Source organism: Petaurus breviceps, unplaced genomic scaffold (assembly GCF_028583685.1).
Source record: "Petaurus breviceps papuanus isolate PSGF00001 unplaced genomic scaffold, PetGlider_PUasm1.0 90633, whole genome shotgun sequence".
Lineage (NCBI taxonomy): Eukaryota > Metazoa > Chordata > Mammalia > Diprotodontia > Petauridae > Petaurus > Petaurus breviceps.
Window position 1 is genome coordinate 7,672,173 of NW_027187293.1, and position 18,315 is coordinate 7,690,487.

The 18,315-nt window shown below is 34.5% G+C and overlaps 1 protein-coding gene across 1 annotated transcript in view; it reads right to left on the reverse strand.

Moving 5' to 3' along the window:
- Positions 1-18,315, reverse strand: part of RYR2 (ryanodine receptor 2) — an 864,696-nt gene that overhangs the window by 496,312 nt on the left and 350,069 nt on the right. Inside the window, exon 10 of the mRNA XM_069064486.1 lies at positions 6,554-6,628. Within this exon, the coding sequence (XP_068920587.1) occupies positions 6,554-6,628 (75 nt within the window). The remainder of the gene's footprint in view (positions 1-6,553; positions 6,629-18,315) is intronic.

Consider the following 18,315-nt stretch of genomic DNA (forward strand, 5'->3'; position numbering starts at 1 on the left):
ACCAACAATTCTTTGTGACTTATTTAGGCTTAATTGTTTTTAATAATTTCTTCAGTCTCCCTTTATTAAATATGATTTTTACTGTAGTTCACAACTGACATATTTAATTTTTCTTAATTTTTTTCCTGAGGTTTTTATGCCCTAATGCATAACCATTTTTGTAAAGATTCTGTGCATAGCTGAAAAATATGTACAATCATTACTTAACATTCACATTTCACATTCACAGTTAAGGTTGTAGTTGATAATCAATAATTACATGGGAATTGTTGGAGATTTGTGGTGTATTGTGGAAAATTGCAGACAATGCACATATGTAAAGAAAACTAAAAAATATAGTAAGTCATAAATACATAATTTTATTAAAATTCATTTATTAAATTATTAATCTATTTTATCATTCATTACCAAAAGTTTGTATGTATAAATTAATTATAAATAGTTAAATTTTCTTAAAAGTTTCAATGTGTTAAGGAACTTCCAGATATGCAGTCTCTTTGGAAACATCTCCCCTGCCTCTCTCCCACCCAGACTCAGTTACCTGATATTCTCTGGCAGTGATATTTGTATCTTGTGCTTTTTGTCAGAGAAGGAAATTCATGAAGCAGTTGCGACAACTACAATAGAAGCAACAAAGACTCTGCAGAGTGTGCAAGATACTAATCTCTCTTGCATAAAAATTGCAACTTTTTATGAGTGCATTGTTCTGTTTTATTGTTTTTTGCGTTAAATAAATATAACTAGAATTATTAAAAATAAAGGTTAGGGTTAGGTCCTACATTTATTTGTGATTTTTTACATTTTAGGTGATCCTGTGTCCCTAATTCCAGGTAATATTGAGGGATGACTGTATAACCCTTTCTATTTCCATTTAGTAATCACCAGAGCTCTGGCATATCTAAATTTCCAAAATTCTATTCAGTTCCTTAATTTCTTTCTTCTATATTTTTGCTAGATTTGTCTAGGTTTGAAAGGGATATCTTGAGATTCCCCATTACAGTTTTACTACCATTTTTCCATATCACTCATTTAATTTATTTATTACATATTTATTATTTAACTTTTGTTATTTAAATGCAATATTATTTGATGTTTTTATGTTTAAGTATTAATATTATAAACTCATTCTCAATGATACCTTTTTGAATTATTCACTAGTTTTCATCATATTATCATCATTTCTTTTAAACAAGTCTATTTTTTTGCCTTGTCTGAGATCATAATTTCTACCTTCATCTTTTTTACTTCAGCTGAAGCTTAATAGATATTTTTCTAGTCCCTAATTTTCACCCAGTGTAAATGTTAGTGTTTCAAGTCTATTATTTATAAAGAAGATACTGCTGAACTCGGCTTTCCAATCCTTCCTACTATCATCTTCCATTTTATGGATGAGTTCATTCCATTCACATTCACTCTTATGATAATTAATTATATTATTTCCCTCCGATTCTCTTATTTTTTTACTTTTCTTTTCTTCATATTCCTTCCTTACAAAGAAATAGTGGGTAACATGTACCAATGCTCGGCACTTGATGTAATTGCTGCTATTTCCTTGTGACTTTTTCTCCTTCACTTGCCCAGAGCCCAATCACAGATTCTTACCCTTGCTTTCTTTCTTTGCTTTCATACCCCTATTAGTGATCCATTGATGTTAAATTTGTTTTACTTATGACTACTTCCTCCCTGAATCTACCCTACCTCTTATTCTTTCCTGTTTCCTGATTTAGGAAGATGTTTTTCTATACCTGACTCTGTATATATTCTTTCCTCAAATAAAAAAGTTCAAATAAAAATGGGTTTCAATTATCACTCATACTTTCCACTTCTTCCTTTTTTTTATAAACAACTTCTTTAACTCCTTCATTATATGAGATAATTTCACCTACCCTCCCTGCCCTTTCCCCCCTTCTGCATTCCTTTTGCATTCTCTTTCCTTTTTTCTTTCAAGATCATCAAAAGATTACTAAACATTTCCTAACCCTGTCTTATTTTAGTCCCTTTATAACACCTGAAAACATTAGGGTTCTGAGGAGACACCTATTATTTCCTTACCCTTTGGAATGTTTTAGTCTCTTATGATTGCTTCCTCATATTTACCTTTTTATGTTTCTCTTGATTCCCATGTATGCATTTGAAATTTTCTAATCAACTCCATTCTCTTCATCAAGGAATGCCTGAAAGTCCCCTATTTTATAAAAGTTTATTTTTTTCTCTCAGTCTTACTGGGTTATTCTTGGATATAAGCATATATTTTTTGCCTTTTACAATACCACATTTAATTTTTCTTCATTTTTTCTGAGGTTTTTATTCTAATCTAGCTCCACTGAAAGTGTAGCTACAAACTCTTGTGTGTGCTTCTAACAGGGACTCCTTGATACCTGAATTCTTTCATGTAGTATTGTTTATCTACTCTGAAAGCTCTGGAATTGCAGTTATAATAGTGTGTTTTGCTTTTTGGAGTTTGTTTCAGAAGGTGACCAACTTGAGTTTATTTTTACTCTGGCCTCTGCTTCAAAGACATTTGGATAGTTTTTGATCATGATTTTTTGAAATGTTATATATTTTAAGGCATGGATTTCAGTAAGTTTAACAGTTCCTAAATTCTCTCTCCTTGATGTGTTATCAAGGTCTAATGTTTTTGCTATGAGATACTATGCATTTTCTTCTATTTTTCAATATTTTTATTTTATCTTAATATTTCTTGTCTCATGGGGTCATTAAATCCTATATGATTCATTCTAACTTTCAAGGAGTCTGCTTTTTCACTAAGACTTTGTAATTCTTGTTCTAAGACGTTAAATCTCTTGGCAAGTTCCTCAATAGCACTCATCTTTTTTCTAATTCTTTCCGCTAGCACCCTTATTTTATTTATGAAATAACTTTAAACTTTATTTATTTATTTATTTTGCTTTTTGGAGGGCAACTGGGGTTAAGTGACTTGCCCATAGTCACATGGCTAGTAAGTGTGTCAAGTGTCTGAGATCACATTTGAACTCAGGTCCTTCTGACTCCAGGGCCAGTGCTCTATTCACTGCACCACCTAGTTGCCCCAAAACTTTAAACTTTAAAAGAAAGCTTTTTACTACGTTTCTTCCAGGAATTCTAGTTGAACTAATATAAAGTTGTGTTTTTCCTGAAAGGTTTGCTTATAGCCATTTTGGGATCATTCACTTCTTATGGATTTGTCTCTTTAGCCTACCTGTCACCATAAGATATTTTTATAAAAAGAGTCTAATTTTGTTTAGTCCTTTCTAAAGTCTTGCTTCCTAAATTTCGACAACTGCATGTGTACTACTAGTTGCAACTTCAATATACTTAAGTTGGTCCCAGTTTCTGTCACATAGCTGGAAGGTTATACAAATTGAATGAAGAATTACAAATAGAATTCTCCACTGTCTGAGTTCCTTGCCTTCATTATTCAGATGAAGGCTTCATACTGTTATGGGCGTGGAATCTCAGACCCAGTTCCATGTTCAGAGTCACAAGCTGCCGTTAGCTTCTGTTTCTGCTCCTGATTATTCAGTATGGGACCTCAAGTCTGCAATAGCTCCTTGTCCCTGGTCCACCAGTGCTAGGAAGAGGATCCTTCCTCAAGTTTCATAGGATCTGAGGCCAGGTATGGAGTAAAACAGGCAGAGTTTCCAAATGACTTCTGATTCTGTTCTTTACACAACAAGTCCTACCTTGCTATACCTGGGACTTAGTTTAGCTATTGCCTCAGTACATAATAGAAGGCCCCAGTTCAGTCTAAAAGGAAGAAGACTCTACATGGTACTCTTTCAGTTAGACTCCATCCCCATTGTGCACAAACCTCTATCATCCTCTGTATACCTGAGTGGGAAAATGACTTACTGATTTTTCCTTGGTTTTGTTCATCACAACCTGGTCTGCTATTCTTCTTAGGCCTTTGCTGGAATAGTTTTGGGGAGAGATATATTATGTTGTATCCTTCTCAATACCATTCAGTGTGGCCTCACCAATTTCTACCACTACTCTCCTCCCCTTTTTTTTTTTGCTTTTTGGACAGGGGAAGGCAGGGCAATTGGAGTTAAGTGTCTTGCCCAAGGTCACACTGGCTAGTAAGTGTTAAGTATCTGAGGCCAGATTTGAACTCAGGTCCTCCTGACTCCAGTGCCAGTGCTCTATTCACTGTGTGCCACCTAGCCACCCCATACCACTCCCTTTTTATTTCAAAAGCATAGAGACATTTTTCAGTTTCAAATTCTCTGTCTCTCCCTACTTCCTTCCCCACTCAATAAGAAGGCCAGAAAAAAATTACAAATATAAATATATATATAAAGTCATGCAAAACAAATTCTACCCATGGGATCTTGGGCAAGTCACTTAACCCCAGTTGCCCTGCCTTCCCCGCCTCCAAAAAAAAAGCAACAACAAATTTCCACATTAGACATGTTCAAAAAAAAGAAAAAATTATGCTTCAGTCTATACTCTGAGTCTCTAAGTTCTCCATCTGGAGGTTGATAGTATGTTTCATAGGTTCTTTAGAATTATGATAAGTCATTGTGTTAGCCAGAGTTATTAACTCTTTTATAATTGGTTATCATTATAATATTGCTATGATTGTGTAGAATGTTCTCCCAGTTCTGTTCACATCACTTTGCATCAATTCATATAAGTCTTCACTGGTTTTTTTTTCTGAAACCATCCACTTCACCATTTCTTACAACATTATAGTATTCAATTGCTTTCATATAGTGTATTATAATTTACTCAACCATTTCCCAATTGATAAACATTCCCTCCATTTCCAAATTTTTTTTGCCAACACGAGGAACTGCTATAAATGTTTTTGAACATAGGAGTCTTTTTCATCTTTCTTTGATATCCTTGATATATGGTTCTAGTAGTGATACTGCTGAATCAGAGGGTATACAGTTTAGTGGCCTTTTGGGCATAATTCCAAACAGCTTTCTAGAATGGTTAGACTAAAATGTTCCCCACTGCAGCATAACCTCTGCTGCCACTGCACTGTCCTCCTGCCCAGCTGCTGCCCAATGTTCGCACACCTCTCTATCTTCATAAGCTACCCTAGACTAGAAAAAATGACTCACTGTTACTTTTTCTTAGTTTTTCCAATAAGATAAGCATTTTCTAGGATGATTGTAGAGAAGGTGTGTTGGGTGAACTGGGTCACAGATAATTTCTTAATTCCCAAATTATGTAGTCTTTGCTTAGTTTACTCTTTTACATAATTTCACTTGTTCACTATGCAAATTTTGCTATCACACTACAGATGTCATCTCCTTCTGTCCCTGCTGCCCTTTTCTCCAATACTTGATTTATTCCTCTAACTACCATTGTGAGGAAGGCCCCAGACCAGCAATCTTTCATTCTCCCAACTTTGTCCCCATGACCTCAGATGAGTTCCTTATTTTTTTACCAGCTCCTTTTCAGTTTCCTTTTATGTGTTCTCTTCACTTCTTTAGAATGTAAACTCCTTGAATACAAGAACTGTCTTTTTTTAAAGCTTGTATTTATATCCCCATCACTTAGCACAGTGCTTGATGCCTAGTAAATAATAAATTTTTGTTGGTTTCACCACTAACTACAACCACCATCCCTGCCCTAGTCTTTACCTGTGAAAGCTTCTCTTTCCAACATCCTTTTGGAAATTAAGGATGCTACCCACTAGAAACAAATCAATAACACATAACAAATTTCATGACAATCTGATGACTTGAGACAACTAGCTTTCCTAAGATTGAGTCTGTTTATCTATTTCTATCTCTTGCTGTGTCTCTGTCTCTATCTTACTCTGTCTCTTACTTCCCACTCCACAATCCTTTAAACTCTCCCTTTCTCTCTTAAACAGGTTCCATATTACTTGTAAATTATGATTAGTACTGTTGTCTTACACTAAAGTTCCTTCTGAAGGCAGCTTTTTTGGTCTATATCTTTAAAGGTTAAATCCAGGACCTATTCCTATCAAGCAATAAGTGCAAGATAGATTCAAACAGTGCTTATTATTTCTCAAATTCTAAAATCACTTATTGTTTCAGTAACATTCTGAGCCAGGTGTCCATGGCCCATGATATTAGAGGAAGACAGATGAGATTAGGTTCAGGAGAGAAAGTCATTGATTCTTTCTTAACTTTTTAGATGCCATCTCAAAACTTTTACAAGGTCAACCTTAGGACAATGGCAACTAATGGTAGAAAAGTAATGAATACTATCTCCACTACTTTATCAATATTTTACTTCTATATGTATTTGTGTATACATATAAATATATGAGATAAATATTGACCTGTTAAATAACATGTTCACATAAAATGATACCAGAGTCCCCAGAGCTTTCTCACTGCGCCTGGAAGACAGAGATTATCACTTATGAACCTGAATCATCACTTTGGAGAATTATTCTTTCCTTTCCAATAAGGGACTCAAAATTCTTCAATAAAAGTGAACTTTTAGTCAACACTCAGAAACAGCAACTTTACTACTAGCTTGATGGCAAAATTAAGAATTCAGGAGCTGATGTAGACATTTATTGAATTGTTAGAGATTTTAAAAGCTTTTTTTTTTAACTTACGCAACTCTTAGGGTCTCAAGTCTCCAAAGGGAACGAGCATGAATAGATACAGCACCACCTTCATAATGAACTGTTCTGTTAAGAAAAATAAGAGACATACATTGAGTTTAAGGGCTTTTGGTCTTTGGAATGTGAATACTATTCAGGCTTAGAAATAAAAGGCAAACATTTCAAGCTACAGCAATTCTAGAAAACAATCTTATAGGGATCTTATCAGTGGGAAATCACTAATGACTATTCACTAATCCTTCAAGCACTGAAATATGGACTAAGTGAATAAACAAAAGATTAAAGTCATAGGTTTTCTGGCTGGTCTGGCTTTTTGAAATACCAAATATATAGATGGAGAACTAAAAGAAAAATAACAAATATGGCCAACATAAAAAGCAACAAAAATGACAACACTAGAATAATTTGGATAAGCATTCAGCAGATAACCATGCATGGCAGCATATACCTACAGTGTCTTGCATAAGGGAAAGAGAGGCAATTTTTCATTCAGCTCTTCTCCAGGACTGATCTTGGTCATTTTAATAGTTGTATATACTTATATTATTTTTGGAGTATCTCTTAAAAATATGTTCCCAACAAGTTGGCTGCATAATTAAACATTTCAATTCTGTTTTGCATTATCAGAAAACATGAGAAATTCTCAGAATATAGTAACTCAGAAGAGTTATTGGTATTGGATCAAAATGACAGGAAAAATAAAGTGAGCAAAAGAATCTCCATAAAATACTGCTAGTTTTGCCCCTTTATCCCCCCAGGGGAAAAAAGCACACAGCCAAGTAAATTCCTTTATCACATACTCATATGCATATACATACATATACATACACACACAAAAGTAATAATATTTTAAGTTCATTAAGGACTGGATTAAATTTAATGTTTTTCTTTTAAGGTTTATATTGCCTCCCCTTCATAAAATTCAATACAGGTTTCTGAAATCTTTACTGTAACTCTTTTCTGATCTATGTCAGTTGTTAAATTAACATCAATATTGAGAAGATAATACAATTAAATGTTAGAAGGTTGTAGAATTTATTTTCTATTATTTTCTATCTCACAAGGATCATATAATAAAACTAACTCTCCCCAATAATTCTTCAAAGAATAAATCAATCCCCTTTCAGTCTTTTTTAGATATGTATAAAAATTTTATGCAGCTTCCTTTTTAGAAAGGACAGTAATTTGACTCCGTAATCATAAAATCACAAAATAATAGACAAGGATTTGATCTACAACCTGGGTGGCAGAGAAAAAGCAGCAACTCATCTCTGTTCTTGCAAAAAATATCCTCCAAGCACTTTTAAATAATGCCATAAAAACAATTTCTTGAGCAGTAGAACCCACAAAAGGATGGAGTGAAATAATTTTCTAGCCCAAAACAACTTAAAAGGTCACTTGCACTGGAGTGAGAGTGAAACACAATCCAGTGGAGGCTACACAAACACAGACCCAGTCAGCAAACCAGGGGCAGGCCTTGGGAGCCATTGATTCAGCAGTGACAACTGCTGCTTCCAGAGCTCTCAGCCCACAGACAGTGAGGGGGTCAAAGAACCGATCAGAAGCATATTACAGGAGTCTCTTTGCTAGCACCCAGTCACAGTCCTAGGTGGCAGTCCCAGAGGCAGGAGAAGCACTAAAACACCAGAGCCTGTAACCACAAGGGAATCTGATCTTCATCAGAGTTCCAGGGCAGAAAACAGTGCTTGTGGTTACTCACATACCAGATCCACAACACAGGAAAACAGAAAACATCCCTAGAAGTATCTCTGAAAACAGCTGCACAAAACCCCTAAAGCTAGGGACAGTGTGCCCCCCCCCAAAAGTAGAGTCCCACTTTAGGAAAAAGTTAAAAGTCAAGATACTAATCTTAATCATCTAAACTTCTTAACTTTAAAAAATATCAACTTTGAGAAGAAAAATCTGAGTTAAAATTATTGTCTTCAAATGGTTCCCTTAATGATAAATAAAAATAAAGTTTCAACATCTGGATTAGCCTAAACATCACTTCTTTACTCAAGTGTTATTTTTAGAGGTTCATGTGTGTTCACTCATTAAGTACATAACAAGATGAAGTTGTTAAAATCTGTGATTCAGATTTAAGTTTAAAATGTCACCAGTAGAAGTAAAGCAAAGGAATGAGGAGGGACAGAGTAAACACGGTGAGGACAGTGAGGAAAAATAGGAAGGAGGAAAGTGCACAAGTAATTTTAGCTTAGAATGTGAATGCAAGGAATTTACTCACAAAACAGATACAGATAGCAGATTAAAAATTTGAATTCAACAATATGTTGATTTCAGGAAACATTTTTGAAAATGAGAAACAAAAATAAAATAAAGGGCAGGAGTAGAATTTAGTATGAAAAAAAGGAGGAACAGTAATAATGATCTCAGACAAAGTTAAAGTTAAAATATATTTAATGAAAAGTGAAAAACAAAGAAATTACACTGTGTCAGCACCATTATTCAATATTGTTTTAGACCACTTAAAACACCTATACAGTATAAAATACCTGAGCTTATATCTGTCAAAATAGACACAGGAACTATATGAACATAAACATAAAATATTTTTATACAAATAAACATAAATCTAAATAACTGAAGTAATATTTATTTTTCATGTGCAGGTAAAGAATATAATTTTAAATAATTTTTACATAACTAATCCATTTATTCAATATCATCCAAATTAAATTACAAAAAATTATTTTACTGAGTTAGAAAAAATAATAAAAGTTCATTTGGAAGAACAAAAGGTCAAGAACTTCAAAGAAACCACAGAATAAAAATTTTCCATTCTGTTGTTTAAGAAGCAGTACTCATAGCACAGTTATTGCAAGGATCAAATTAAATGATGGATGTCTGTATGTAATATATAGGTAAAGGACTTCAAAATCTACATAAATTTAAGACCTATGCAAAAGTCACACATATCTATGTATACTATCTCTTTCATTTGCATATTAGCTAGTATAGATCATCTGGAAGAAAAAATTTGGTATTAAAACATCAACCAATATTCATATTAGTTTATGTACCAAACTGACTGCTTACATTTTTTTTTTCAGTTTGGAATACTATTTCCCCACATGGCCAGTTTCCCTAACTTAAAAAAAAAATACTTCAGAAGCAACATGCAAGTTGCCTTGGCATTCATCAATCAGGTCTAGGCAATTCACAGAACTAAGAATGAAGGACAGGTACTACCACTGATAGCATAAAAAACTCCAGCCCGTATCTTTGTCAGTTTTATTCCAGGAAGAATAGAGTATATGAAAGTCATAGTCTTGGGTCTTTCCATAAAAAAAATTTCAGAAATAACACCTCCTAAATGCTTAGCTTCCACTGTTTAGAATTATATGTCTAAGTCTAGAATGTCATATCTGCATTTTGATTTCCTTAGACTGTTTCTGTGATGGAAACAGAATGCTTAAGAGCTCTGTACTCTTCACAATAAACTTCAACTTGATTAAGTGTAGTCTAAACAATAAAGCTGTCTCACCTGGTTTACAAAAGCAATCAAGTGTTCTAGATATTCTAGATATTCTCTACCCCACAAATAGCTTCTCAGAATCTGCAAGGCATGACTAAATTAGTTGTTGAGTCATTTTTCAGTCATATTCAAATCTTCATGACTGCATTTGGGGTCATCATGGCAAAGATATTAGCAGGATTTGCATTTCCTTCCCCAGTTCATTTTACAGATAAGGAAACTGAGGCAAAGAGACTTAAGTGACTTACACAAGGTAACACAGGTAGTGTCTGAGGGCAGATTTGAACTCATTAAGAGGAATATTCTTGACTCCAGGACTAGCTCACTATTCACCTAGCTGCCCCCAAAACAGTATTGTGCTGTAAGAAATGATGAGTGGGGGGGGGGGAGTAGTTAGGTGGTGCAGTGAATAGAGCACTGGCCCTGGAGTCAGGAGGTCCTGGGTTCAAGTCCGGCCTCAGACACTTAACACAAAAACTAGCTGTGTGACCTTGGGCAAGTCACTTAACCCCAAATACCCTCAAAAAAAAAGAAATGATGAGTAGGATGCTTTCAGAAATGCCTGGAAAGAGTTACATGAGCTGATGCAAAGTGAATTTTACTGTGTACAAAGTAACAGCAATACTATAAAATGATCAGCTGTGAATGACTCAACTATTGTCATCAATACAAGGATCCAAGACAACTCTCAAGGATCAGAGTTGATTGATGAAAATCTTGAATGATAATGAAAAATGTTATTCATCCCCAGTCCAGAACAAGTACTGATGGCTACTTAATACAGATTGAAGCATACTTTTTTTTTTACTTTATTTTTCTTGAAGTGCTTTTTTTGGTCTATGTTTTCTTTCATAACATGACTAACATGGAAATGTTTTACATGATTACATATGTATATCCTATATTGAATTGCTTGCCTCCTCAGTGAGTGGGGGAGGGGGTTGGAGAGGGAGGAAGGGAGAAAATTCGGGACTCAAAGTTTTATAAATGAATGCTAAAAAATGTTTTTACATGTAACCAGGGGAAAATAAAAATACTAAGTGAATTTTTAAAATAACTTGTAAAATAAAATTTCAGTTACAAATTACTTATAGAAGTTTTAAATATTTGTCAGCACTTTTTTCTGTTTCTGTATTAGCCAATAGGGCACCTTATAGGTTATGACACCTCCCTCGCACCCTCCTTTCAATAACTTTCAGAGGCTCCCTGTTAATTCCAGGATCAAATATAAAGTCCACTATTTTTAATTTACAGTTTTTCATAACCTGGCCCCTTGCCTACCTTTCCAGTCAATTCACACTATACTTGCCCACCCTACCTGCCTCTACTCTGCAGTCCAGTAACACTGGTCTGCCTGTTGTTTCTCCCACAAAACACCCTCCCCTCTACCTGTGATTACACTGACTGTCTCCCATGTTTGGAAAACTCTCCCTCTTCAATTCCATCTCTTAGTTTCCCTGGCTTACTTCAAAATGAGCTCAAATTCTACCTTTTGCAGGAGGTCTTTCCTGCCCCTCTATCACCAATCCATCCCTAGTGACTAGCCCCTTGCCCTCTGAGAGCACATCTATTCTGTATATAATTGTTTACATGATTTTTCTCTCATTAGAATGTAAATTACTTGAGAGCAGGGGCAATTTTTGCTTTATTTTATCACGTCATCCAGCTATTCATATGGGAGATGAGTGGTAGTAATTCCTATATCATATTTGTCACTTTTTACACATGGACTTACATACAATATTATGAACCTATCACAAGTTCAATAAACATAAATTTGTAAGAAGGGAAAGAAGACTACAGTAAAATGTATGAAAATCTCTGCTTTTGTTTCTTGCTTTAAAAAATGGAATATAATGCTATATATCCAACTCAAATGAGCTTAAGATTTTATTTCCTTAAAAGATTAAGTGTTAACTGTGAAAGGCTTAGCTATTCTGATCAATATAATTATCCATGGCAATTCAAAAAGACAAGTGATGAAAAATCCTTTGTATCCCAAGAAAGAAAATTGATGAATCCTGATGGGGGAGAGGTTACAGGGAGGGGTAGAATTTGGAACACAATTTAAACATTAATGCTAAAAAGACAGATTTTAACATGTAATAAACATTACAGTATATAAAAATATTCTAACTTTTACTTAGCTATCTCATTTTAGCAAGCAAAATTACTATGAAAATTATTCTCCAAGTTGTTTTTCTGCATATTAAATTTTTTAAATTATGAATTTGCTTAAATTAATTATATTTTGCATATAGAGTCTGCAGTTTCATCTTTGAGTGCCTTTTCATCCTATATCCCTATCCTGAAAAAACTATCACCACATTCTGATAAACAAAAGGTCCTAATTCATAAAAAGCCAATTACATTACAAATGTGGATATCATAATTATTATGGAAAATATTATTTCCACTACTTTAAAGAATTAGAAATGGTATAAAGCACAAGATCATTGTATCTGTAACTTGACAGAATCTTAGTAATTATCTGGTCCACTCTTTTTACAACTAAAAAGACATCACCAGAGAGGTGAAATAATTTATTCAAGATTACAAAGTTAAATAGTGAGCTGGGATCTTAACTCACTATCCTCTAACTATAAATCCAGTATTCTTTTCATTATACCATACTGCCTTTCTCATTAAATAAATTTTCCAGGGGTGGCTAGGTGGCGCATTGAATACAGCACCAGCCCTGGAGTCAGGAGGACCTGAGTTCAAATGCGGCCTCAGACATTTAAGACAAAAAAACTAGCCTTGTGACCTTGGGCAAGTAACTTAACCTCAATTGCCCTACCTTCCCCTCTCCAAAAAATAACTAAATAAAATTTCCAGTCTAAAGAACTAGGCTGTCTTAATTTTCAAAAAGAAAGAAAAAAAGAAGCTATTGTTTTCAACTATAATACTAATGAATTGACTGTAATTTCTGGAAATTTTCTAAAATGTATCATTATAAAGACTTAGTAAATAGTAAGTCGTGCATATTTGACCTCGTTAAATATTAATGGTGTGAAAAGGGGAAGAAACTAGTCTGGAATTACCTGATTTTGTTGAAGCCATGCTAGCTGTTAGTGATCTCCATTTCCCTTTCCTTATAGATGGTTTAACTTGAGAACAATGAGCAATGTCACATAGTGGCTAAAAAGGTTTGCATGTCATCAGGCTGCATTAGATAGATAGAAATATTATCCAAAATGAGGGAGGTTTCAGTTCTGTGGTACTCTACCTCTCGAGTTTTGCGTGCAATTCCAGATTCCATATACTAACAAGATGTAGTACGTAAAAAGCAGAATGTTTATGATGGAGAAATGACTGGGAGACCATACTATATGAAAGCAGATCAAAGGAACCAAGGGTATTTCATGTAGGGAAGAGAAGACCAGGAAAGTGATGTGTCTTTAAATATTAAAAGGGCTAATAGTTGGGAGAACAATTAGATATACTCTACATAGCCTAAAGGGCAGAACTAGAAACCATGAGAAGAAATTTAGATTTTGGATTAAGGTAAGGAGAAAAAAAAAACTCTTCAAACTAACTCGTCCAAACTGGAACAACTTCCTTGAAAAATAGTGAGTTCTCCATGACTTGAGTTTTCCAAGTAGAGGTTGGACAATTTCTTCCTGGGAATGTTATAAAAGTGATGCCTGTTCAAGTGTGTTCTAAGTTAGATGACCTATGAGGTCCTCTGATTTTCTTGCTTTTATCAGACTAAATATATATGTATGACTATAAAATTATTAAAAGTAAAATAAAGCAGATGTTTCTTTTAGTCATAAGCAATGCAGGAAAAGAGACTACTGTACAACAATTAGTGACATATACAAAGGCACTTTTTCCTTCTGTAATATAGATTACAGTTAAGCAAAAAAATTACTAATGTTCAGTCACATGACGTATTACTTTCTAAAATATCTTGTTTTGTTATTATTTCTAAAATACATTAAAATTCAGAGGGCCTCTAAGGTCACTCTTCAAAACATTTTAAAACACCCATTAAAAACCAAGAAGCCAAGTTTATATATGTTGTTCTAATTTGGATCAAGACTCACACTAGGATGAAAATGGAGCACAGCCCAATGCAGAATGGACCAGACCCTAGCAAACAAGGAACAGTCACTTCAGAGTGACTGAAACAGCAGCTACAGCAGTCACTTTCAGAAATCTTAGCCCACCAAAGGTAATGGGGTTGAAAAACTACTCAGATGGAGATTACAAGAATCTCTTGGCTGGCACTGAGGCAGGACTCTGTTGCATTGCCCACACTCAGATCCAAGTCATAGTCCTAGCTGTCAATCCCAAGGCCAGAAGGACCTGTAGCACACCAGAGCTTGAAGTCACAGGAAAGCAAAGGACCCTCTTCACAATTCCAGGGAGTAAACATACTTTTCGTTAGGTCATACCCCTTTGGAAGAAACTGCAGAAAGTATTTCTGAAAACTGCTGCACAAAATCCTTGAAGTTAGGAACAGTGTGCCCTCCACCCCAAAAGCAGAGCCCCGCCTTAGCAAAAAGTTAAAAGTAAATAAGTAGGCTGGGAAAATGAACAAACAACAGAAAAAAATTTCTCACCACAGAAAGTCACTATGGTGACAAAAAGATTAAAACACACATTCAGAAGAAGATTTTTAAAAAGTCAAAGCTCCTACATTCAAAGCCTCCAAGAAAAATATGAATTTGTCTCAGGCCATGGAAGAGCTCAAAAAGGATTTTGAAAATCAAGTAAGAGAAACAGAAGAAAAGTGGGGAAGAGAAATGAGAGTGATGCAAGAAAATCATGAAAAACGAGTCAACAGCTTGGTTAAAGGAGACCCAAAAAAATACTGAAGAAAATAACAACTTAAAAACAAACTACACCAAATGGCAAAAGAGGTACAAAAATTTACTGAAGGAAAGAAGACCCTTAAAAAGCAGAATTGCCCAAATTAAAAAGGAGGTACAATAGCTCACTGAAGAAAATATTTTCTTAAAAATCAGAACTGAGCAAACGGAAACTAATGACTGTATGAGACATCAAGTAAACAACAAAACAAAAGAATGAAAAAAATAGAAGATCTCATTGGAAAAACAATAAATCCAGGAGAGATCATTTAAAAATTATTATACTATCTGAAAGTCTTGTTAAAAAAAAAACAAGAGTGGGTAGGCTAGGTGGCACAGTGAATAGAGCAATGGCCCTGGATTCAGGAGGACCTGAGCTCAGATCCAGCCTCAGACACTTAACACAAAAACTAGCCGTGTGACCCTGGGCAAGTCACTTAACCCCAACTGCCCTCCAAAAAGCAAAAAAAAAAAAAGAGCCTAGATATCATCTTTGAAGAAATTATCAAGAAAAACTCCCTGGATATTTTAGAACCAGAGGATAAAATTAAAATGGAAAGCATCCATCAATCCACCAATCACTTCCTGAATGAGATCCCAAAATGAAAACTCCCAGAAACTTTATAACCAAATTCCAGAGCTCCCAGGTCAAGGAGAAAATAGTGTTAGCAGACAGAAAAAAAAATTATTCAAATGTCATGGAGCGACAGTCAGGCTAACACAAGACTTAGGACCTTCTACGTTAACGTAGAGGGCATGGAATATAATATTCCAAGGGGCAAAGGAGAGGATTACAACCAAGAATCAACTACCCAGCAAAACTGAGTATAATCCTTCAGGTCAAAAATGGATATTCAATGAAACAGAGGACTTTCAGGCATTTCTAAATGGAAAGACCAGAGCTGAACAGAATATTTGACTTTCAAATACAAGACTATAGAAGAACATAAAGGTAAATAGAAAAGGTAAATCATAAGGAATCTAATAAGGTTAAATTGTTTACATTCCAACATGGGAAGATGATACTTATAACTCATAAGAACTTTCCCATTATTAGGGCATTTAGAAGGAATAGACAGAGGGCACAGATATGAGTTGAATATGATCTGATGATATCTGAAAAAATAAAATTAAGTCCTGAGAAACATAATTGCACTGGGAGAAAGAGAAGGGAGGAAGTATTTATAGAAGAGAGGACAGATTGGGGGAGGCAGTAGTCAGATGCAAAACACTTTTGAGGAGAAACAGGGTGAAAGGAGAGAGATATAGAATAAACAGGGGAAATAGGATGGAGGGAAATAAAGTTAGCAATCATAACTGTGAAAATTATTTTTGAAGCATTAGCCTTTGATAAAGGCCTCATCTCTCAAATATATAGAGAAATTAGTCAGATTTATAAAAATAAGAACCATTCCCCAATTAATAAATTATTTTTTAAAATGAGGATTTTCAGATGAAGTAACCAAAGTATCTATAGCCATATGAAAAATGTTCTAAATCATTAATGATTGGGGAAATGCAAATTAAAACAATTCTGAGGTACCACCTCACAATCAGATTGGCTAATAGGACAAAAAAGAAAAATGATAAACGTTGGAGGGGATGTGAGAAAACTGAGACACCAATGCATTATTGGAGACATTGTGCACTTATTCAACCATTATGTAGAGCAATTTGGAAATAGGCCCAAAGTCTTCAAAGCCATGCTGTACCCTCTGACCTAGGTCAATATCCCAAAAGAAATTTTAAAAAAGAAAAGAAAAGGAAAAGGACCTAACTGTACAAAAATATTAATAGCACCTCTTTTCTGGTGGCAAAGAATTGGAAGTTGAAGAGATGCCCATCAATTGGGGAATGGCTGAATAAGTTGTGGAATATGATTGTGATGTAAAACCATTTTGCTATAAGAAATGACAAGCAGGATGCTCTCAGAAAAACCTAGAAAGACTTACACTGACTGATGCAAAGTGAAATGAGTAGAATTGAGACAACACTGTACATAGTAATATCAATAAAATAAGATGATAAACTTTGAATGACTTAGCTGTTCTCAGCAATGATCCAAGACAACTCTGAAGGCCTCATGGTGAAAAATGCTATCCATCCCCTAGAGAAAAAACTTATGGGGTCTGAATAGATTAAAGCATACTTTCTTTTAGTTTGGGGTTTTTTTGGCATGTTTTCTTTTACAATATGACTAATAAGGAAATATGTTTTATATGACTATATATGCATAACCTGTATCAAATTGCTTGCCTTCTCAATGGAGGGGGGTAGGTAAAGAATGATAGAATACAGAACTCTATTTTTAAAATGAATGCTAAAAATGTTTTTACATATAACTGGGGAAAATAAAACTAACTACACATGTAAATGGGAAAAATGACTATGGAAAGTATATTGGTTACAGACAGATCACCTATTCATCAATAATTCTATTAGCAATGATATAGAAAAAATTAGAGATCTTGATCCACTCTACTAACATTCAGGCTGTAAGTTCTAAAATCTAAGCAAATATCACTGAACAATCAAACCTGATTGTTTGGGTTTGGTGACTGACAGGGTTTGGGCCTGCTTACTATGCTATGTTCTACAACATCAATTAAAATGTATACATTTCTTATTAATAAAAAGATCTCTAACATTGAAAAAATAAAGGTTAGATCATTTGAAACGCTACTCTAAATATGGGCTATACAAAGTTATAAAGCAAATGGTCCCAGACCTAATCAGCATAAAATTAATGAGAGGAAACAACATGAATATAAGTAATAAAAAACAAAATAAATACAGGGGAATTTGGGAAGACTGAAGACACTAAAAGCTAGAGGATCAGGAAAGTTTTTACTTAGATGGTGACTCAAGAAAGCTTTCAAGGAAACCAGGGACTCTTTGAAATACAGGTGAAGAAGAAGTGCACTCTAGGTATGGATGATGGCCTATGCAAAGGCATATAGTCAAAATGAGGAGCCCTACGTGTGTGTTTGCAGGCAGGAGAGAAGAAGCCACAAAACAGAAAGAATCTAAAGGTTTCAGAGAGATCAATAAAGATGTGAGAAAATGTTAGTCATCATATTTGGTAATGATATGGTTATTAACTCTGGAGAGTAGTTTCTGTTGAAAATGTCAAGGCCAGACTATAGTTAAGGAGAAAGTGAGAGAGGAAGAAATGGTACCTGTACAAAGATTTCTCAAGGAGTTTAGCCATAACATGGAGGAGATATATAAGATGACAAGAAATATTCCTAAGCCTAATTGGTTTTATGGATAAATCATTTATTCTCTCTGTGCCTATTGCTTGTGTAAAGCTGGGGCTAACATTACTCTACCCTTTAACACTGATAATATATTAGGTGAGAACAGTTCCAGGTGTGAAGTTCCAAATAAATCCTTAGGTATTATCTTAATCATGTTTATATTGTCTGAGGGGCTCT